This window comes from Pyxicephalus adspersus, chromosome 1 (assembly GCF_032062135.1).
Source record: "Pyxicephalus adspersus chromosome 1, UCB_Pads_2.0, whole genome shotgun sequence".
Classification (NCBI taxonomy): Eukaryota; Metazoa; Chordata; class Amphibia; order Anura; family Pyxicephalidae; genus Pyxicephalus; species Pyxicephalus adspersus.
Window position 1 is genome coordinate 79,207,775 of NC_092858.1, and position 23,579 is coordinate 79,231,353.

Sequence of the window (23,579 nt, forward strand, 5' to 3'; positions counted from 1 at the left end):
TTTTTTTGTTTTTCTATGATTTATCACCATGGTTCTAAATTTTTTGGTAAATATCATAAGTAAATGATATAGCTGTATTAATTTTCAAACAAGTTACAAATAATAGTCATACTCACCAGGGAGTTCAAAATCTATCCACTTTTTAGGGGATCCACTAAATCTATGCAAGTCTTGTTTGAAATCAGAAGAACTTGAGATTACCAACTCATCACAGCCCTCCTCTGTGTTACACATTGGGTCAAACTTGATTGACAGGTAAATAGCACCAGGGATGTGGACTTTGTCCTGAAGAATAACAGTGCGTTTATTAAATATATCCAAAGGTAAAACTATCAGACACTGAAATTAAACCTGGCAACTCTGATGGAACAAGAAAACCTACATAAGCATACATTACCACCTCAAGAAAATGCATATTATATCTACTAGAACAGCGATGTCAAATTTGCAGCCCACCAGATCTCTTGCTGTGGCCCATCTCATCCTAAGTAGTATCTGCCTTTTGGAATTATTTGTATGTCATTGATTTTTGCCTGTTATTGGTAAAATATATATCCTTTTTCCTGAACACTGTTACTCTAATTTGGTCACATCCTTCCACCATGTAGCCAACCAATATGTTGCCATATCCATTAACTTGCCAAGCACTGTACTACAACATTCAAAAATATTCACAGCTGAGTAATATACAAATCTTAGCCTTTACCCCTGTAAAAATGAAAATAAGTAGCCACCTGCATTTCACTATAAAAAATGATTAAGTATAATAAAGTTATAAAAATGAGGAGTTGAAATTGATGACCTCACTAATGTAACACCAATGTTTTTCAGAACAGTGATGCCCTAAAATTTGCAGTCCCTCTTCAATCAGCCTTTCAGCAAAAATCTAAAACCTGCATAATCAGAACCTTATTTAGCAAAAGCAGTCAAAAACATATTTTTAGTTCATTTATTTTGTTGAGAAAAACATTGCCATACATATTTCTGTGGAGCAAATATATATGAAGTCCTGTAAGTGATGGGCCCCAACTGGCAGCAATAACTGCTGCTAAAGGCTTCTGGTAACTGTTGATCAGTTCTGCACATTAGCCTAAATCAATTTTAGCTCATTCTTCTTGTTGCTTTAAACTCAGGGATCCTAGTGACTTCCTAGCATTAAGAGTTTCTACTATAAAATTTCTGTAGAATTAAAGTAAGGACTTTGATTTGGACATTCCAAAACATTAGCATACGTTTGCTTTTAATTTTTCTTTGAAAAATCAACTTTTTTATTTAGTCTAGTGGTCTTGCTGTATCACCCATTTGTTCATAGACAGATACCCTACAGTGTAAGCTCTTTTGGGCAGGGTCTTCTTGTGTCATTGTTTGTATTTGTCTATTCTTTGCAACCCCTATTTAGTGTACAGTGCTGCTTAGTATGTTGGTGCTTTATTAATAATGTTTATTATTATTAATTTTCCTGCAAAATTTGCCGGTACAGAATTTGCAATTCAAAATTTAATTAGAACCAGCAAATTGTCCTGGTCCATGCGCACCAAAGTAGGACCTAACCACTACCCTGCCACCAACATGTTCCACAAATAAGATAGAGTTCATATGCTGGAGTGCAGTGTTTGCCTTTTTTTAAGTCGCATTTGAACAGCTTTCTGACCTATCCACTTGGCTTTCAGCAATTAGTAGAGGAAAGCTGATTTTAGACTGTAGTTACATCTCTGCCACAAACACCATTGTGATTGTGTTTAAAGCAGCTCTGTAGTTTGCTTCCTTTATTCTGATGGGAGACCTAATCATACATCAGATGGGTCCAGCAGGCAGTGCTCATATTCTGTCTAGGAATGGCAGAGCCAGGAACGACCCCTACAAGACAAATGATAATATATATATATATATATATATATATATATATATATATTTATTTGGTCTCTGGATCTAGTAATCCTTTTCACATATGGCTTTTGCTAAAGGTAATTTCTGCCTATGCATTATTTTCATTATCCTATCGGTTTACATATCCCAAGTTGAATAAAAGTCTACTCTTAAGTAAAATATATGACAACTGAATTAACTAGCATTCTAAAAGTAGAATTTTAAGATGTGTGTTGGGATACTACAGGAAGAAAAAACTTTTACAATCTGTTTAAGTATTTCCTAACTAGGGATCCTCCAGAAGTTGCTAGGGGTTCTTTAAACATTTGTGACTCTCAGGTCATTTTAAATTACACCAATGATCTTTTTGGCTATCTGTAAGGATGACATTCTGCCTACTTACCAGTAATCTAATGTACTGTGAGCTGTGGATATAGTAATTATAGAAGGGGTTCCCTAAAGACCTGAAAGTTATTTCAAGAGTTCCCCCATGTTAAGAAACAATGATCCATTTACAGCAAATTATTCTGGATTACTGTACCTCAAAGATTGTGTTGTTGTTGTAAGGATGTTTAGATTCTCGCATTTGTACTGCTGTTCCAGGTTCCTCCATGAACTGACAGGCAGTAACTGCCACTGTTCCAAGCATATTTCCACTGCAACCTCCCAATACCTTCTGTAAAATCTAAAACACAAGTTTGTATTTAGTATTTTTCTTGTGAAAAGAAAAATCAGATATTTGAATGACAAAAAAACAACAACTTCAAGAAATACATTTTTTCCCTTTAAGTATAATTTCTCACCACAAATATCGGAAACACTACTCAATTGTATTTTCAGACAATTTTCTGTGAATTGAAAGAATTTTATTAAATACATAACAGACATTAAATGTGCATAAAGACAAATCAGAAATAACTCCCTATTGTTCGGACTACTATAAAGAGGAAACTAACTGGTTACCACTGGGACCTGATTTGTTAAAGCTCTCCAAGACATAAGAAGATAGACTAATATAGCTGGACCTGGGTGATCAAATGGATTAAATTTGTTATTAGTTGGCGAATGTTTCCATTCCTGGATAGGATACATTCCAAATAAATCATAACATTGACAAAGATGTGCTACTCTGTATTATCCATGATACTGGTAATGCAAATGTGTAATCTCTGTAAGGTGTTCCGTTTTATTTATTAGAAACATGAGAATCCAAAGACTTGCAGTGCATTAATCCAATCATGCACTATAATCAATTATAAAGAGTACCTGTGCTGCAGGTAATAATGCTGCAAATAAGGACAATAGGAGTGTTGAAAGTAATTGATAATTCGGCTTCAGTAGTTGCTAAGGGATACATCATGTTACAGTGCACCTTTACTGTTGTTTTAAACATTTAAGTCTATCGTTATTGTTAATTCTAAAGTTATTATTTGCTATGCTAATAGGGACAATCGAGAAATAATAATTGTGGTAATGCAGAACCCTAAAAACTCAAAATTTTGTCTGGATTTCCACCTTGTGTACAGCTTTATAGCTGCATATCTGCAGTGTAATACCTAAGGCACTGCTGTCTCTGACTGTTAGTTTCAGATTTGTAGTGAGATTTTGTGATATTTCTACTGTGTTGGTGACCTCATTGCTGAAGGTTTTGACATAAAGATGCAAAGGCCATGTCTTTACCAGGATGGCCATTCCCCACAAAGTACAGAACAAGACATAGAGAAATATCAGCTGCAGGGAGACCACAGACTGATGATTATAGTCTTTTGTCCTTTGCTAACCATCTTTAAACATACCCTACACACTTCACTTCCCACACAAGCAGAATTATGTCTTCTCCCACAGATCTCTGCTCCTCTTTCAGATATTTGTTTTAATTTCCTTCAGTCAGGTTTGCTGTAAGTAATCCATTATTCGGCTGTATTTATATTGTCATTTTTATTTTTAATTTTTAAAAATATCTAAGTTGAATTGCTTTGCAGCTTAGAGTTTGCAACAGACAGCACAAAAACAAGCTTAATAAGGACAAGAGAACTGTCACTGTCCTTCTACTTACTGGGCTGAGTTAGGGCTATTTTAAATTCCACAGTAAGCCGTAGTGTTCTGCCACAGGCGCAAACATAGTCCCAGTTGCTCCCAAGTGAATAGCAGATGGGGACCATTTCTTGCCTGTGGCTGTAGTCATGAGACAGCTCCGGTAAGCAGGTCACTTTGAGACTATAAGTCAACTTTTAAGCACATGTGGTTGCTGTTTAGGAATTGTGGAGCATGCAAATGTGGTTGCCCAGATGTGGAGCATGTAAATGTGGTTGCAGTGCTGTTTTGCACCATGTATCTGAAAGGGCCCATAAGACATCACGTATAATAAATGCTTAGAATTCTGCCGAAAGGATAAGGATTAGTAGACTGTACTTGAAGAAGGGGAGGATGTGGTGAAAAATACATTTTACCTAGTGTTTAGCTTCAAAGCAGAAAAAACATGGCCATGGGTCTCTTCTCTTCTTTACAATATGTTTTCTCAATATCTACAGGTGCTATTTAATCACCAGCATTACCTTAAAGTAAACCATACTCGGAGAAAACCTGAACTGCTGCTGACTATAGGAGACATGTAAAAATCCCCAAGGGCTCTAGCAGACAAATATTGATAAGTATTATTATTATTATTTTTTTTTTTTTAGTGGAAAAGCCCACTTTCAAACATCCCTAAAGCCCTACTACTATCACTGTAATAGGCGGCCAACAGTGCAGCCTAGGAACAAGAATCTGATTCTAAACCAGCATGCTGAAGGTTAAAGGAACCTAGACACTCAGCAAGTTCATATTGTACCAGCAACTCAAGTAACCATTCGGAATTGCAGATTTAGAGCAGACCCGTGCCTTTGCGGAAGCATATATTGCATATACTGGTTCTTTTAGTGTTGGGCTCTTTGATTTTCACAGTTAGCTTCAATTTTCTGGTTATTAGGTAAAAGCATGCCTCATCCCACAGTGGCTCCAAGGTGGGGAGACCTAATTTTTAACTAATGCTGTAAAAGCAAAGGCTGGGAGCTCTACTGCATAAACTCTACCTAGCTTTGCATACAACCTGTTTTAATAAGAAGACTAAAAGAGTTGGTTTCAAGTTGCCATGATATTAAAGACACAATTATGAAAGTAAGGTCACTTCTAGAAGTCATACAAAATCCTTTATCATATCTACTAGATCCAGATATAAGGTGTTATTTAAGTTTCATAAAGTTTCTGCATAAACACTTATATATTACAAGCAATCCTTTGTGGGCTGTAGAGTAACACTTAAAGAAAAAATAATGCAATATACTGCAACTTGCTTTTTTTTTTTTCTTGTGGTGGCTGCAATAGTTTTTCTTTCTTTTCTGCTTTATAATAACTGGATAATCCTGCCATTGTCTGTTTCAGGGTAAAAAGACTTAATTACTATAATGAACCTATAGACCTAAGAGGACGGGGCTAAAAAACACATTCACAATCTCCTTGGCCTGAGTTTAGCTAATAACATTAACGAGGGCAAGAGGAAGTTATTTCTGCCCTGCTCCCATCAATAAGTGCTTTACTGAATGCTCTGATCAATGTGTGTACAACCAGCATTAGTTTTTATTACCCAAGGATTAAAAATGTCTGTAGTCCTCCTTAGAAAGAGGAACTTTCTAGCAGTGATTTTCAGCAACTTACCTTTTCCCACAACCGTTTTTCTTCTAGATGCATTAGCATATTTAAAATATATGTGATATGTGCCGGTCCACTTAACTCCAGGATGTCTTCTTTTAGTGGAACTCCATCTGGCCATTCAGCTAACAAGCAGCCCAAAACATGGCGGGCATACACAACAGCTGTGGCCTCATTCACATGGAACAGGTAATCTCGTGCTGCTATCTTGCTTCTAGAATCAAGTTCTTTGCGGAGAAGTATAGAGCTTTTAGTGCGTCTTTGCTTGGCATAGGCAACTTGAAGGTCACTCTCATTTGTTACAATGAGTTTTTGACTGACAGGACTGGTCTCCTCTGTAGCTTTATCACACTGAACAGGTTTCATCTGCAAGAAGAATAGTTTCAGCCAACACAAGAATTTTTCCTGTTTTAGAAATGTGTAGGTGCTTTAAATTGTAGGTGTGGGAAGCAATGCTTTTTACACATTGTTCACTGCAAAATAACTTCTTTTAACCTAGACAAAGCTTCATATTCTCTATGCATACAAATATTAAAATACCTATACAATTATCAATTTATGTATGTGTGATCGAGACAGGCACTGCGAAATCTTTCTGTTACACTATATACATTTAAATTTCTATATTTCGTAAAGGGAAACTAATGGTTTTGGGTCAAATAAACCATACTTTTAACAAAATTTATACGCTTTAGTCAGGTTATTTATACGCCAAACTAATCAGGTTATTAGGAAATAGACAAATGACTCTCAGGATTGTTGACACTAAAATAAAGTGTTAACATGGAAAGGTAAGGCATGGCAAAATAGGACCCAGTTGGGCAAAAGAAAATAAATACCTAACTTAGGACGATGATTGTTATTACTATTCTCATGGACTTTTAGGAGTTCTAGGAGCAAACTCCTAGAGGAGTGGTGGAGCAAACTCCACCCATAAAACTATACTATTCTTTTGGAAAAAAGGAAAAGAAAAAAAAATGACAAACCAGGCAGGATGGAATGATCATCTCCGTGTCTGTTGCATTTAGAAGCCGTTCCTCTGATTTTACAGACTTCAGTGGCTGCCATTTTTGTGCCATCTTTTTAACTTTTTCATCAATCATACCAGTGTTTCCATCAAATCTTCAGAAAAAAAAAAACATTAAATATAATATAAAACATTCATATAATTCCTGCTTGTTGAAAACAATTATTCTAATAACGAGAATTAATAAAAGTTAAATGTGTGTCTACAATTTAGGTGAAAAAATTTCAGACTAGCAATACTGAGCAATGTAACCAAGCCTGAATTGCTTAGGTATTCCCAGTTGAAATTGATTTCTGGAGTAGAATGGAGAAAAATTATATAAAATGTGATGACAATACTAGTATAATGATGTATATTTATTTAGCTTTATTATATGAAACTTTAATAAATGCATAACTGGACTAATGGGTGTTTTGATATTTTTTTCTGCATTGCCACTTATATACTTTACCTTTTCTGAACTTCTTCAAGAAATGATTCGGTACTCTTCTTTTTCATTTCATAAATTGCTCGAAGGATGTGTAGCGGCACATTATGGGCATCATGGATAACCTGCACAACACATTCATTTTAATTATGTAATCCACAGCACCAAAGAATTACATTGATACAGTGAAGAATGAGAACACAAGAAAAAAAAGGTACCACCTAAGAAATAGTGATGTCTGGCTCAACACAAGTTGTGTAAAGGGGAACTGCTTTGTAAAGTGTGTTTGTACAAATTTTATTCTTCATTACAAACCTAAAATTGCCCTGAATAGAAAATCAGAGCTTCAAAAGCTTCAATGTGCCCTAGGATTTGAAAATGGTAATTTGAGCAAAGCTCATATTTTAGCTTTTGCCAGATAATGGAACTCTTTGCATATTGATCTACAGTGATGAGATTTCTAAAAATAACAAAGCCATTATTTTTCTATAGTCACTAACCTAAAGAATTAATTCTATTTTTTCAAAGCTAAACTTTGGCGGGGGGGGGCTATTTATTACTCCCACAGGCTTTCTCCTCTTCCAGACCTCAAACAGCCTCAGCTCCCTGACACCCCAGCAATACTAAAAGCCCTGCATTGTACACCAGCTACTACATAAAACAAAATGAGGTTTGGCTTTAACTCACTCATAAATTTATTTAAATGTATTTATTCAATTTATTTATCTGAAGGTAATAAATGACAAGAACGAAGCATGTGTTACACCGAATAATATTTTCCCCCTACATCACCCGAGTGTAAAGAGAAAGCTTTCCAAAAGGTTACAGCAATTAGGTTTTTTCTAGCATGCATACATCTCTCAAGCCTAGCTGTCAGACAGCAATTAGGAACATACAGGTCATACATTATAGTTACAATCTGTCTCAGAATATATCAGTTTCTATAGAGACTGTGTTGACTCTCAAATGTTGCTTTAAGGTGCATTCCACTGGGAGTTTACTTTAGTTGCAAATGTTTTTGAATTTATTCCCAATTCACAGACCGGTCCATTTGACCTCCCTATGACCTGTGAATGACTTCCTTCAACCTGCTTTTGCTTAAACGTTTACCTGGCTAGGAATAGTAGCAAGTTCTATTGCAGGCAAAAGGCTATTGACACAGACCACTAGTTACTTATAATTCGCTTGATTTACCTGAAAACATGTTTTTGTGGCTTCATCAAGGCCTTCTAAAGGATTAGGTTTTTTCTGAATTACATCAACTGTAGGTAGCTCAGTATCTTTATCTTGCTCTGGCTTCTCAGAAGATGAATCATTTTTCTCAGATACACAACTTGTCTCTCTCTTTGATGAATACAGCATTATAGACAAGATCTACTCCAGAAAAAAAAAATGTTACCAAACGTTTATTTCAGATCCAATTCTAGTAACATAGGAAATACTTTGTAGCAGGAAATATGATATAGCCTTAAGTACAACATACAAAAATTACAGTCCACTATAAAAAGTGACCTGTATGGGCTTTTAACATAAAAATGAGTTAAGAGCAAATGTGTAATCTTATACATAGCAACCAATTATCAGCCTTTAACAAAAAAATATATATATCATATTGGCCAACATAGATATCTGAAATATCCCTCTTCTTTAAACCAAACTCAAAAATGCACACTGCATTTAATGCCAAGTTCATCTTGATATTTGTTTTACCAACGCTGGTAATTTCTTTCAAAGTATACCAAAACACTTGTGTTGCTGAACACTGTCCTGTAAAAAGTAAAAAAAATCTTTTCTATAGGTCCTTCTTTCAGCTGAAAAATACCAACTAGATGTATTTACAGACACTTCCTTTCCAAAGATGACAACACCGACAATGACAACTGTAGCACTATCATCCTCTCCTGCGCTGTTACGTTGGACTTTGAGTACTCTTTCCATCAAGAATTCCAGAATCAACAAGTAAGGGCATTGGGATAACAATCTTTTTAACTCAAAACAAAATCCAATCCTACGTTGTTTGATCATATGATGAAAAAGTTGCTCTTAAACTAAATATGTATTTATGATTGATTGAAGAATTAGTTGGTCTTACCTCCAGATCACGAAGAAGCCATGTCTTACTGAAACCTGTGCCTTTGCTACATTTCTTCACCAACAGTTTTAGCAAACCTGACTTAATAAAGGCAGTTTGAATTTCCTCAAAATCATGATTCTAAAAACAGATAAATACATTTTAGCCAACTAACCTCTGTTTAGATTGAAGCATCAACCAAAGCAAAAGTAAGGCACTAAATACGTTTTACAGACAAATTGTAAATGAAAATGTGCTATTGTATACATTTAGCGTTTTGCCTAATATTTAGTAAGGGAAAAGTGATAAGGTGAAGTAAATGCCCGCAAGCAAGAGACGGTTCAGGTAGCCCCCGGGTTAGATACGAGATAGGGACTGTAGGTTTGTTCTTAAGTTGAATTTGTATGCAAGTCGGAACAGGTACATTATTTTAATAAATGCAATTAGGACATGTTTGTCTCAACATGTTGTTAGGTAGAGTGGTGTCAGGTACTGTATAAAATCCTCACTGTGAACTATACACAAAGCAAGAAAAAAAAAAGAAAAAAAAAGAAAAAGCCTAGACATTTATTAACTTCTGGAGCAAGCTGTGCTTTGATATGCAAAAAGAAACACATAGAGAGCTTGTCTTGGTCATTAATGAGTTACAAGAGGTTGCAAAAAAGCTCAGTCTCAGCTGTGTTTAGCAAAAGATTTCTTCTGCAAGTCATGCAAACCGCCCCCTCCCCCCATCAAGCCCCTATCCAGCACACAAGCTAGGAGTCGTTGGTATGTCGAATGTCCTAAACTCGGTGTCTACATGTATAAGCAAATGTGCCTTATGATTCTCATACATTGCGGACTATCATATCCATTTTGTGTCCCATGTACAAACAAATATATTTTTCTTAAAATATGATTATTAAAATAATCCTGTCACCACAGTGTCAACTTTACTCAACAACTGGAATTGTGCTTTTGGCACATAGTTGGCTAAAGGAAAAATATTGAAAATCCACTACTACATGTATTCTATGCTTCTGCATTTGCAGAACACTTGCTCAGTCACTGAAAGTTCCTCTTGCTGTTTTAAGGGCCATTAAAGGATATACAAGTATTCAACTCATCTAATGAAATACTTTACTGGTACTGCAGTTACTGTTATTAGTAAACAGAAAGGTGGCTGGTTATCAATACACGGAGCAGAAAGGTTAGAATATTCACGCTTTTTTTGGAGGAGAGCTATTGGGTAAAAGTAGGCTGTGGTGAAATGCTGTACTCTGCTTATGCATATTTTAGATCTGATCGTGCATGCTGATCATATTTCTTTATTGCATGCCGAGTCACTGACTTGGAACAAATATGCACATCAGGAATTCTGACTTCAATTGTTGCAAGCCTGTTCCAGGGCAGTGACTCCGAAAGGAATATAGTCAGAGACAGACAAAAGTATGCAATAGCTGCCAACGTATATTTCTCCCAGAACAGGTTTACTTTATAGTCAAATAAATCTTAGACAAACATAGGTCACCTAATAATCCAAAAAGCAATTTTATAATGTATAATGTATCAATGTAAATCAAATAATCAACTGCTATCATGACCCACCAGCACATTCCCACACTACAGAACATGCAGATATACCAATTAATTTACTCCTCTCCTAGATTTACCCTAATTTCAATAGAACAAGAACACAAAAGAGCATTAAATTAAGAGTGCTATGAGAGTGAATAAAGCAATTCCTTGGAAACCATCAGAGAAACTACACCCTCTTTCAGACATTTCTCCAGTTACAGAAATATGTATGATGTATAATATGAGTCACCAAATGGGAGAACAGAATTATATACATAAGGATACATTAACTAGTCCAGGTGCCTTATGTCAAGCTGATGATAATTAACTTGTAATATGCACTGAGAATTATGTCATTTTTAACAGTATTTCACATTATCTGCCAGTACTATCTGATAAGTAATAAATTCATGAATTACTGTCCTATAAATATTTAAACATTAATTTCCATATGTCTCCAAAAGAATGGAGTGAATCTTGCAGGAGACTAGAGGCTGCTAGCAACAGCACCCACCATATAATAAATAAAAAAGACAAAAGACATTTTTTTATGAACAGATGTACCATAATGCAGACCAAAATCCAATATAAATTGCTAAATTTATTTTAGAATATCATAATGCTGGAAAGTAGCCACACAGCACCCACATGCTGCTACAAATGAGAAATACTATGTTAAAAATCTGGATTTAACCGTCTGTAGTCTGAGAAGCTGTTACTTACAATCTTATAAAGATGACACTGCAATGGGCAAAGCAGTAAGTGCAAAGCACAATACAAATAACAGAAAGTCACTAGGTCTACCATACTGCACATTATATTTATGTACACATGTTCTATTACTATTACTTTTACAGGTTACATAATCCAATATCTGTATTCATACATTTTGTTAAAGCTGGTTATTTATGTATTACACTATATGCATTATTCACAAGATCACACATCATTACCTTTAGAGTTTTATATAATCCTTTGAGAGCCAGTGACAAGACCCATGTAGCTTCAACTGCCTCTGCACAACTATTGTCCAAGTTACGCTGCAGAAGGTTACCAGCGATGGAGGCAAAGTGATGAAGATATTTCTTAAGATTTACTTCTGGGTCTTGACTTTTGCAGTCCTTGCTTTGCATTAGCTGGTAGTCTTTCACTAAAGGAATTTGATTAAACTAAGGGTTAAAACTAGTTTTATACCTACAAATGCTAAATAAAATTCAAACTGTCAAAGAAAGATAAAGAAAACTAAAAAAAAACACTACAAGTACAGAAAAATATGTTCATTTACAAGAAATTTAAATGACTTATAACTTCCTGTTTGGGCTGACCACACACTCCCACTGCTATTTTAAAATGAAAAATCACAGTTATGTCTGCTGGACAGAACTCTGTCTATCCCCAACTCCTCTCTGTCCTTACTTTAACTGACCTTCTCGCAGCTGCCTCTGAAAATTATAAGAGGCCTGGTGATGACATCTCAGGGCGACAATAATAAAAGGAAGGCTAAAAAATAATGTAGAGTCAAACTCCAGACAGGGAGAGGTAGAGTTGTGGGTAATTTTAAAAAATGCCTGGACATAAACTTTAGGCTTTTTATATTTCAATATTTAAGAGGTTTGTAATACATAAAAGGACAAGGGAGTCACTTGGTTGTGTAGATAAGTGATCCAAAGATTCCAAGTATAATCAAAAACTTGTAGTGAATTGTTAAAGAGTACAGGTCAATTTGTCATTAGTCCATTAATCCAATTTAATTTGCTTGTACATAATTCTTGGGCTAGAGACAGGGAATTACAAGTTTTAGCAATAACCCCTTTGGGGTTATTGTTTTACAACAAAAAATACACACCAAATAAAATATTTCAAAGCAAAAAAAATCAACATTCCCTATTTCCTCCCAGACAGGATAACAATAGAAAATAACAAGCCACCATTAGTTAGATGCTCAGACAGCACATTTACTGGGTACGCTATCCCAGCTAAATGGTGAACATACAGCTCAGCTATCAATCCAGAGTGCTAAAGTAGAATTCCTGTACAGAATACTATTTAGCACATGAAAACACAGGGACTCTCTATTTTCTTTTGAAATTGTCTAACCTCATCCTAAAAAGACACAAAGAAAGGAGAGTCTCTATTTTTCATAGATCTTAGTAAGCAACCATGTTGTAAATTGCAGTCCAACAAAGTTAAAATAGTTCTTTTTATACCTGTGCTTCATTTTCAGAGTTCTTTCTATGAAAAAAGTGCTCAGTGCAGATTAGGTGAACCCTTCAGCAACAGACTTGGAGGTTGTAATGTGCAAAATTGAAACAAGTGCCATCCAGATTTAATATACCCTGTTTCCCCTATAATAAGGCACTGTCTTATATTTTTTTGAAATGCCAAAATATGCCCTAGGTCTTATTTTCAGGGGGATGTCTTATTTTTCCATGAAGAAGACTACAGTACACATTTATTGTTGAAAATCACTCATGTGCCATTGATTGTCGGGTAACAGACTCTGTTAGGGCAGGGATCAGCAGCTTGCTTGTCCTTTGAAGTTACTTTCAGTTTCACTCTGCACTGCAGCCAGCATCAAGGAGTCACACAGAAGCACACAGTATCAGGTATCGGAGGATGTCTTATTTGCGGGGGGTGCTTTATTTTAATTGTTTGAGCAAAAAAACAGGGGGTGGATTATTTGATGGGGATGCCTTATCATCGGGGAAACACGGTACTACTACCTCATAAACACAGTGTGCAAGCTTTGTTTGACAACAATGTATCTCCACATTTGCATAAAGGTATTATTCAACAGAGATGTACATACCAGTTTTCCTTTTCCGTGTTTTGAGGTCAACAACTACAGCTCTATTTTTCTCAGTAAAATGCTTTAATATGACAACATCATGAGGTTCTTTGGCATTATCAACATACACAGACCGTGTTCCCATACAAAGTACCTGCAATGAGCCACAAAACAAGACAAAATGTATACAGCTCTCAAAGGAAAAATGCAGCTGAAGAGACATACAGTCTTTTCAATGTGATTTTATATATATGTGTAAAAGAAAATCTACCATAACTAGAAGCGATGGGGTTACAGAGCAAAAGGTCCAATGGAGGAACAGAGGAGCATGAGGAAGACAGGTATCATGGTTGGGGGCATTTCTTACAATATATCTGCATTTTAAAAACAATACCCTTTAATAGTCACTAGCTTTTTGTCCATCCCTGTTGTCTAGTGCTCATTATTTTTGGCCAATAAATGTGATGAACTTTTCTACGAACAAACAGTAATGTGTAGGAGTTAAGAGGGGGTGGGCAAGTTGCTATTAACAAAACAGTGTCACCCAGGTTCCTGGGAACTTGGACTATTTTACAATCAGTCCTAATCAACAGAGGCATATTAAGGAGACTGAAATCAACATTTAGGCACCTGCCTGATGTTTGGGGTAAGTTTTATTTAATATTTATAGGGCCCCTATATACCCAACAATTACATTATTCTCATAAAAAGATCTCAAAATGTTAACACAATTCATGTCACTACATGTTTTGCAAGTAATCTTGCATATGCACACCCAAACAATTATTGTAGTAAAAACTTAAAAAAAATTAGCTACCGGTGTGCAAATACACAAACAAAAAAACGAATGTGGTGGAACTACAGGGTAGGTTTGGGAAACCCTTTTAAAGAAGTTTAGAGCTGGTAACCAGCTTTATCACGTCTGCCCGCATTAGCGGTGTGTGTGTGGAGGGCACCCAAAGATCTTCAAACTAATTGCTGTGCTAGTTTTAACTAACAAGTGATGCATTGAAACAGGGTTCTAAAGCTACGCACACACGTCCTGGCGGATTCACAAAACGGTGGTGTATGTACAGCACTCGTTCATGCATCGTGCGGTTCTTATCGTTGGAAAGGATCGTGAAAGATCCTTTCCAATAACAAGAATTGCACGTGTGTATGGGGCTTTAGTCTTTAACCTTCTTTATTATAAAGTGTGAGGGTGCCTGCAAGGAGAGACCTGTGCCTTATAAAAAGGAGAAGAAAAAAAGAAGAGGAGATGATAAATGGAAAAATTTAGGGAGAGGTTTAGCTTGACCCAATAATTATTTTAACAGATTCATTAATGTAACATACCTGTTAATGAAGCTGGAAAGTTCTGATTAAACACTGTTCATTTAGAGTTTGTAGAGTGAATTATTATCCATCAGCAATAAACCTCTGAACCTCTGAACAGTATTAACAAATCCTTTTTAAAAAGGCCATTTTTTTAAGATTGCATCTTTTATTATATAAAGCAACATTTCTGCTTTTATTTGTAAACAACTTACCTCAGGGAACCCAACCAAGACTAATAACGTGAAGATATTGGAGTTTTTCAACTGATGAGGTAACTGTTCCATACAATGATCTGTGAAAGCAGTCATGACTTTCTGCCATTTTGGAGAACTATTTAACTCGCGCAGGATGTCGGACATTGTACAGGCCCAATCAAGACCAACTTTGCTGCAAAAAGAATAAAATTTACTATATATATATATATATATATATATATATATATATGTTGTATACACACAAGTTTGTGGCTCAGATATAGAGTTCATCAAGAGATGAACATCAGCTTAGATGAAGAAAAAAGTGCATACAATGGTCAGGAAATACAATTAAAAAGACACACCTGTCTAAGCATAGAGCTCCGAGAGTGAACAGCAGTTGAGTTGTAATCCAACCATCTGGTACAGAGCTTCCATCACCTGCCAGTTGCTTGATGTGTTCAGAAGACAGAACTTTCTTTACTGCATCATCCACCTCAGCTGGGTTTAATTGGAGGATCAACTGACCCAGAAGGCCCAAGGTTAAATGATAGGATTCATTTAGGTGACCAGCATTGGTGATAACTACTTGAAACATCAGCGGTAGCACTTGCTGCAAATTTGCTATAGAACTTGTATCCTGTAAAGAAGAAAAGCAGTCTATTTTAATCATTCTTTTCACTCATAAGTACCTGCACAGGGTTTTTTTGTTTTTTTTTAAAGAGTTAGGGTTGTTCACACTATAGCAATGTGCTGATACATTGCCTTTTGCATCACAATGCTCTGTGGGTGACAGCCCATTTATTTGTCACCTTTGCTATAGGTGTATAGGAAAGCTAGGGTCAGGAATACCTGCCTGGTATGGCTAGCTAAGATATCCACATATTTGTGGCTCAGATATAGAGTAGCTAGGATAAGGGGGAGGTGCTAGTTGCTCCATGTAAATTCAGGCAAATAAATTTAAAACTAATAGTCATATTTATAACACAGTGTACTTTTATCAGAATCCACTGATGGGAAACCAATCACCCATTTAAATAACACATACCTCAAAAATGATCTTGCAGTGAAGGTTTGGTGAGTGACAGATTTAAGGCTTAATATACATACCTGTCTACATGTCTAAGGTGACATCAGGTATAACCATTTCAACCCTTTAGAGACTGCTACCTAATCCTACCAGGGATTATTAGGAAGCATGCAAAATGACACCTTCTTATATCCAACATTAGTTGGAGCTTCTCCTGCTCCTAGCTTTTAGAACACTCCTTTGTACATGCTTCCAGACACTTTGCTAATGCACTTTCTGAGGAATATATTTTTTTGGTTGCAGAAAAAATTTCAGGTTTCCTAAAAACTTAACCGGCCCTAAAAAAATATTTCTAGCTTTAATGAGGGAATCAAGTGATGAGTGAAGGCACAGGGGAGGGTTTTTTTTAATGAATTGGAAAAGTGACAGAGCTCTATACCTTAATAAACCTTGGAGACTTACTGATCTTAAAGGAGGCAACATGGCTGCTATCAGTCCTAAAATGCGTTCTTGAGAGCATTCAGCAAACACTTGGTCCGGGGTTAGGATTTTAGCTTTATCAACAATATGTTTCTTGGACAGATCTCCAGCAACTATGAGGTTAAGAAATAAAAAAAAAACATTAATATTACATATATACAAGCAGAATGGCTATTTAGTGGAAAACAGAAGCAATGTACTCAAGTAAATCAGTAACTAACATAAGTATCGCTCTGTAGGACTTTCTGGATCTTTTTCCCCATCTGCTGCACAGCATTCTTTCTGTAAAGTAAAAACAAATAAAACAAATACATCAGTAAGTCTATCCTGCAGAAAACATTAACACTCAGGGATGAATAACTCAAATTTAAGAGGAAATGCAAGAGGAAGATGCAGAAGGAGCAGCCAAGAGCCTTCTGGGATTCATGACATAGGTATAGAGGGAGGTTCTGCGCTCCATTTAGTCTAAATCGATGCAGCATTTTTTAATTTTTTTTTTTTAAGAAAGGATGTTGCAGGATTCTGCAAAAGATTTTTTACTTTATATAAAAGGGTTGTCTACCCTTCTATGTAAAGTAAAAACATTGAGTTTAGGTCTTTCTTGAGACCTTTCTTCTATTGCTGCCCTGTGACAACCGTTCGGTATCTGCACAGTTGGCAAAATCCAAAAGTGACATGTTGCTTTTTGGAACTGCATCACGGTCTGCCCCAGCAGTATACAAAAAATAAAATGGTTCCAAAGGTTGGAACTGCAGTTGAGCCTGTTGCAGGATGCCACAACTTACTGAAGGCCTGAAATGACCCTACAATGTATGATATATACATGGAAACAGAAAACTTTTTAGACAGTCAACATTTATATTGCTATGTTATACCCTCAAATGATTTACTAGTTTCACAATAAATGTTACATTACCCTTAGAGTTTATTACATTCTTTAACCATAAATACCTTTTCTGATATAGTAGGTTTTACTATGACATCTTTAGCTTGCTTTTCTGAGGAGGAAAATCCATCTGTCTCCACAATAACAACATCAGAAAAAGTATCCGTGGAAGCCTCACTCTTAGAACTGGGATCATTGCTAGTCAACGAGGACAGTAAGGAAGATGCTCTGGCACCTATAAAGAAAAAAGAATACTCATGAGAAAAAGTCTAGTAGAGAATAAATCTTGGTTTACTCATTAATTTTAAGATTTAGGTAAAATAGTCCTTTCAGAATATTTTTTTATCTTTAGATGGTATTCGTTCTAGATATATGGATGGAAAAAAAAAAAAAAAGTAACCTACTTTTACACTGAAATCAAAAAAAGAAAAATTGTAACAATACACAAATACTAATGAAGAAAAGTTCCGTACACTATGCAAAGGTAAAAAGAGTTTTCTGCAGTTAAAAAAAAAAAAAAAAAAAAAAAAAAAAAAAAAAAAAGATAGATTGCCTCTATGAAAATTTATGTCAACATGCAACGTGCACTTGGCTTACAAAGGTTTACTCATAAGTGTTACCTTTTTCTTCTTCAGTTTTGACAAGACACCTAGCCACTAGGTCTGTACAGTTTGCTTGTAGAATCTGAGCACTGGAAAGGACACTCAAATCGATCTTCTCCCCATCTATTTCTCCTTCAGTAGCCAAGTCAGAACAATAAAGAGCCAGTGCACTGAAAAGCAGCCATGAGTAGTTGTGAATGTATGGCTGAATAAGCCTCTGTCTGTCACTGACTTTATTTGTAACCATGGGATAGATGGTGATACTGTGACCAGGCAAATGGCTAGAAAAAGAAAACAATATACAAAGTAAAAGCAATTTTAAAAAATAGGGTATATGCGAATAAAGCAAACAGATTATAAACGTTGAGGGAACTGCCCATAAATATGAAACAACCCCTTATCTCAGTTAACACTTAAATGAATTTGGTTGCAAGCTGTAAGAGGCTTCTGTGAAATTTCAAATTATTGAAACCTTTTTAGTTAAAATTTTCTTTTCACCCAATATATTTTATTAACCACTTAAAGCAATTAATGGGAAATGGTGTGCAAATAAAAGACTTCTACTGAGCAGACCCACACAATTCATTTTTGTATCCCTAGCCTCCTAGTAAACCTGTTTTAGGACAATGTCTTAAGAATGTTAAAGTACCTTTCAGGGTATCTCATAGCCACATAACATCCATAGCACAGATCAAAATCATTGCACACATTGCAATTGATTCTATGACCAATAATAAGTCCTTGGCAATGATCGCATGCATACTCCATGTTAACCATTTCATGGGCATCTTCATGGCCCTCAGGCTTTACTCCACCTATGAAATGAACAAATAATGAAATTATTGATAAAATAAAAACTGCATATGTGGTCATTCATGATAAAACACTGTAAAGTTTTAGAGAATGGATACTACATTAAGGAAACCTAGTTGCTAAATGCAACTTGCCTGGCTATTTCATCCAAGGGCTGCAATTTTTTTTAAGGTACTGTTTAAAAAATACACTATGCAGATAATTTATGATTTAAAAAGGAACAAAACTAAAAATTGCCAATAAAAAAAAAAAAAAAAAAACCACTTACCTTCAATCCCGCAGGGCAGTCCGATCCCTCTGGGGGTGTCCTGCATCTAGTCTCGCAGCGGTTCCGACGCTGACATCTTTGTCTCTTCTTACGGGTTCTTCATTTTACGTCACCAGACCCAGGTGCGAGATTGGGTGACCTAGGATGAAAAAAAATTTGACGATCTCACTGCGCATGCGTGAGATCGTCAATTTTTTTCCCCCACGAAAAGGCTCTTTCTGTGCATGACCGGGATGCTCCCAGACGAAGCACCCAAGAGCCTCCCGGGAATCCAACGTAGGTATCCCCGAGAGGCTTTGCGCTCTAATTCATTAAAAAAAAAAAAAAAAAGGGAATTTTTATCTTACAATCCTTACATAAAAGGATTGTCTATTGTAAAGTGAGAATTCAGAGTTTAGGTACGCTTTAACTTATGTCATTTCTAGTTAAGAGCATTAACTTAAAGTACTGAAGAGACAACCAAATACGCAGTATTTTTTAAAAGCCATCATTGGAAACCACACATTCATAAATTATTCCTTTACTTCTCATTCTTTAGACACATATTATTAAAAAGTGTGTAACTAAGTGTAACTGTGCTTTCCTTGCTAAGCCAAACAATTAACTGATAAATCAAATTTTGAAATAGCAATTTTCAATATGCACAGCTTTATTTGTGACAGAATAAATCAATACTGCTACTTTATACTTACCCAAAAAGCATGTTTTACACAAATCCATGTCATTACATTGTAAACACCGGTATCGATGCCATGGTGCAATTTTATCACAACCATCACAAGAGATTTCAACATTTAACAAGTCGCAATATCGAGCAATAAACAAATGCATCTGTAAAAAAAAAAACAAAGAGGGATATTTAGAAGATTCTGCAGGTAATATGTTTAAATAGCCTAGTGTTCTCCCCAGCCCCTTTGAGCCTGTTTTTGAGTGGTTAACTGAAGAGTTGGGTCACAATATTGGTGCTGCCACCCTCCTACAATTTTCTCCAACCCGGCCTATGAAAATTTCTGGGTTGAACACTGTAGCCCCTTGTAAATCAAGGTAATGGAGAAAATATTTGTGAAGTTTGCATCATTTTCCCATTCCCCTTCCTTTTTAGTCAGTCATTGGCATAATAAATACTAGATACATTTGAATACACTGAAACCAATATAATCGATAACATACAAATGTAAACATAATTTTAGAAGCCAGTCTCTGGCACACAGTATGCAGTTTCATGCATAATGCTTGTTCTTAAAAAGAACATCTAAAACTGTAAGAAAGTCTTACAAATAAACTGATGTTCATATAAAAACACTAAATCCCTGGTTATCACACTGACCAAATACCGTATTTTTCGGACCATAAGACACAGTTTTTGGGGGAAAAAGTCCCTGCGTCTTATGGTCCAAATGTAGCCTAAACATATGTTTCTTACTTGTCTCTCCTCTGTTCCTCTGTGCCCGGAGCGGTGAGCAGTGAGCACGGGTCTGGACCGCGGCCGCCTCACAGCTTGCCCGGGCCGTCTCTCCACAGTCCATTCCTCTCCCTCTGTGCCCAGAGCGGTGAGCTTGAGCACGGGTATGGACCGCGCCAGGCAGCGCTGCACTAGCCTGCCCAGTCATAGTAAGCCCCGCCTCAGCTCCTCCCCAGCTGCTGTCCCGTCCCCCCTGTACAGCTCCTCCCCTCCGCCTTTTACTTACCCTGTTCTCCTGTCCAGCGCAGCCAGAGTCACTGTGACTCCTGTCACTCTTGTATCTTGCTCCCGGCGTCCTCCCACTCTCAGCATGATTGGCTGACAAAGTCATGCTGGGAGCAGGAATGCTGGGAGAATTCTCCCAACATGACTTTGTCAGCCAATCATGCTGAGTGTGTTCCCTGAATAGCGTGCTGAACCTCACTGAAGATCACTCTTCACCAGGATCTTCAGTGAGGTACAGCACACATAGTAAAATCACATATACACAACACAAACACAGTGAAAGCACACACATACACAACACAAACTATTTTATTACTGAAGTCTCTCGTTATTGTGTTTTACAGTAATTTTGTCTTTTGCTGACTTTATTTGTTAATAATGGTTCTAAATGCTGCTGTTTACTTTACAGGGTTTATTACATGTGTTTATGACTGTGCTGTTGGTTTTTAATGCACATAAAATATTTTAGGACACTATTTGTTTCAGAATCTTTTTTTTCTTCATTTCCCTTCTCTAAAAACTGGTGCGTCTTATGGTCCAGTGCGTCTTATGGTCCGAAAAATACGGTAGCCTTACTTCATTTCAACAGATAAAGTTCAGACTTAATCTTCTTAAGTCATCTTCTTCAGATATATCAGACATCAAAAAAGCAAAAATGTCAAAGATAGCCAGGCAACTAGTGATTGTTAAGAGGTCAGCAGTGGCAGGCCACATACTCTCATGCTGTCACAGCAAAAAAAAAAAAAAAGAAGCAGAGAGAAAGATATACAAAAATGCATAGCATTATATGTTCTGTACAGGCACATGAACAAACATAGTAATAAATAGATGTGTTCTGTACAGGCACACAAACATACATAGTAATGATTAAGATGTAAAATGGAATATTACAGAATTAAAGAACAAAGGAAGGAAAAAATGTTTACCTTTCGTTTCACATCTGGATCTGCCTGATTGATCTTTTCATACCAAGTTTCAAACATTCCATCCTTGCATTCTTCTAACCACTGAAGGTTTTGCCTGTAATCTGCCCTTTCATCTTCTTCTTCCCACTGACTAAAATATAAAGAACATTTAATAAAACATTCTGGCCATCCAAGACGTTTAAAATGTAAAGTTTTGATGCTGGGCAGTCTAATTTACAGGCTATAAGGCCAGAGATATGACACTAAAAGAAAAACTTAAACTAATGGCTTGAATGATTTTCATTGTTTTATTCTCAAACCTTTCTGGTGCCACACGTTATAGCTGCTTACAACTCTTTATCCATGGGAGCACATCTACTCAATAACGCCTTAAAAACAGACATAGTAGTCATCCCTAAAGAGGGTAAAGACTCCTCTCCTTAAGCCTTGAAATTATTTACTGGAATTAGGGCAACTCACCTACAATTCCACTTACACAAATTGATCCACTTTGACCAAGTAGGTTTCATACCCTTCTGAGAGGCATAGATAATAATGTAATTTCTTAATTGCAGGCAAATCTGTACAGAAGCCCTCCATACAATTGAGTGCAACTAAAAAGATTCTGCCACTTTAGGGGCTCCAAGAGACCCAAGACTGTATAGTCCATACTGGTGGAAGCAGCAGACTGATCTTTGAATATTAAAGTGGTACATATCACAATAATAGGATGCAAATGTTTTTTTTTAATTTTGGAGTGAGAACAAAATATAGTCCCTGTCCCCAGAGCCTCAAGCTCCTAAGGTACCACTCTGGAATTATTTTGTTTCACAAAGCTTCTGTATTCAATGACTTGAAAGCTGCCAAGGGCATGGACATATCAGATAATGATTCTGCAGAGGAAAGCACCAAAATGTGATTGTGGCCTCAGCAGTCAGTGATCAGGAGTCACACCCAACGCATTATAGAAGAACTCTGATAGCTTAAAACTCTAGGAGCAGTTTAAAACAGGATTTCAGGCTGCAGACATTGTCATTTTTAGAAAGAGTACTCCTGTGTCCCTCAATAAATGAGAAAAAAAAGTTGTATTAGTTCTAAAAAGTCAGACATGGACAGAATTATAATCACTTACCTTAGCGTGCAATCATGAGTACTTATGTTCTCTTTAGACATTGATAAAAGTAATTCTGGAAGGTCAATACTAAGGAAAAATGAAAGGTCTTGAGGTTCCCAACTCATGTCCAACATGTGAAGGAGTGCAGTCTGCACACAGGATAAGGCTGGCAGAAGTGTCCTGGGTTAACAATAAGTAACATTACAACAGTACAAATTGGGTGAATTAACCTCTCATTTTAGCAGAGAAAATAAAAACCTTCAGTATAATATCTAAGAGATGTGGCTGGCAGGAGAACCACCAATCAGTCCTTGTAAAAAAAAACAGCACTAAAGAGTATTGAAAACAGGGATTTTATTATTATTACACAATATTTATATAGCGCCATAATATTACGAAGCGCTGTACAAGGTTTATAATCATGTCACTAGCTGTCCTTCAAAGCGGCTCACAATCTAATGTCCCTACCTCAGTCATATGTCTTTATTACAGTCTAAGGTCAATTTTGGGGGGTAGCCAATTACCTAACTGTATGTTTTTTGGAATGTGGGAGAAAACCAGAGTACCTGGAGGAAACCCACGCAGACACAGGGAGAACATGCAATCTTCAAGCAGATAGTGTCCTGGGCAGATAGTGACTCTGAGCCACCGTGCTGCAGAATCATTGGTAATATGTGGCACAGGTAAACTGAGAAGGGACCATGTAATGTACACCCTGCACCAACTACAGAACACACAACTATGGGGGGGGTAAAAACCTTCCGCCCCCCAGTTTCCACCCATGGCACCAAGGCAGGACTGACATCATTGGCCAGAAGATTCTCCTGTGCAGCGCAGATAATTAACCCTCTTGAGACCAA

The 23,579-nt window shown here is 36.5% G+C and overlaps 1 protein-coding gene across 1 annotated transcript in view; it reads right to left on the bottom strand.

The window, feature by feature from the left end:
- The window catches only part of ZZEF1 (zinc finger ZZ-type and EF-hand domain containing 1), a 77,324-nt gene that overhangs the window by 10,826 nt on the left and 42,919 nt on the right, over positions 1-23,579 (bottom strand). The window contains exons 32-50 of the mRNA XM_072415636.1: positions 22,738-22,899; positions 21,627-21,756; positions 19,706-19,844; positions 18,582-18,747; positions 17,951-18,213; positions 17,396-17,565; positions 16,666-16,726; positions 16,427-16,557; positions 15,300-15,574; positions 14,953-15,127; positions 13,445-13,577; positions 11,589-11,785; positions 9,100-9,219; positions 8,202-8,381; positions 7,032-7,132; positions 6,540-6,675; positions 5,560-5,919; positions 2,408-2,551; positions 117-285 (exon numbers count right to left, since the gene is read on the bottom strand). Of these exons, the coding sequence (XP_072271737.1) occupies positions 117-285; positions 2,408-2,551; positions 5,560-5,919; positions 6,540-6,675; positions 7,032-7,132; positions 8,202-8,381; positions 9,100-9,219; positions 11,589-11,785; positions 13,445-13,577; positions 14,953-15,127; positions 15,300-15,574; positions 16,427-16,557; positions 16,666-16,726; positions 17,396-17,565; positions 17,951-18,213; positions 18,582-18,747; positions 19,706-19,844; positions 21,627-21,756; positions 22,738-22,899 (3,212 nt within the window). The remainder of the gene's footprint in view (positions 1-116; positions 286-2,407; positions 2,552-5,559; positions 5,920-6,539; positions 6,676-7,031; positions 7,133-8,201; positions 8,382-9,099; positions 9,220-11,588; positions 11,786-13,444; positions 13,578-14,952; positions 15,128-15,299; positions 15,575-16,426; positions 16,558-16,665; positions 16,727-17,395; positions 17,566-17,950; positions 18,214-18,581; positions 18,748-19,705; positions 19,845-21,626; positions 21,757-22,737; positions 22,900-23,579) is intronic.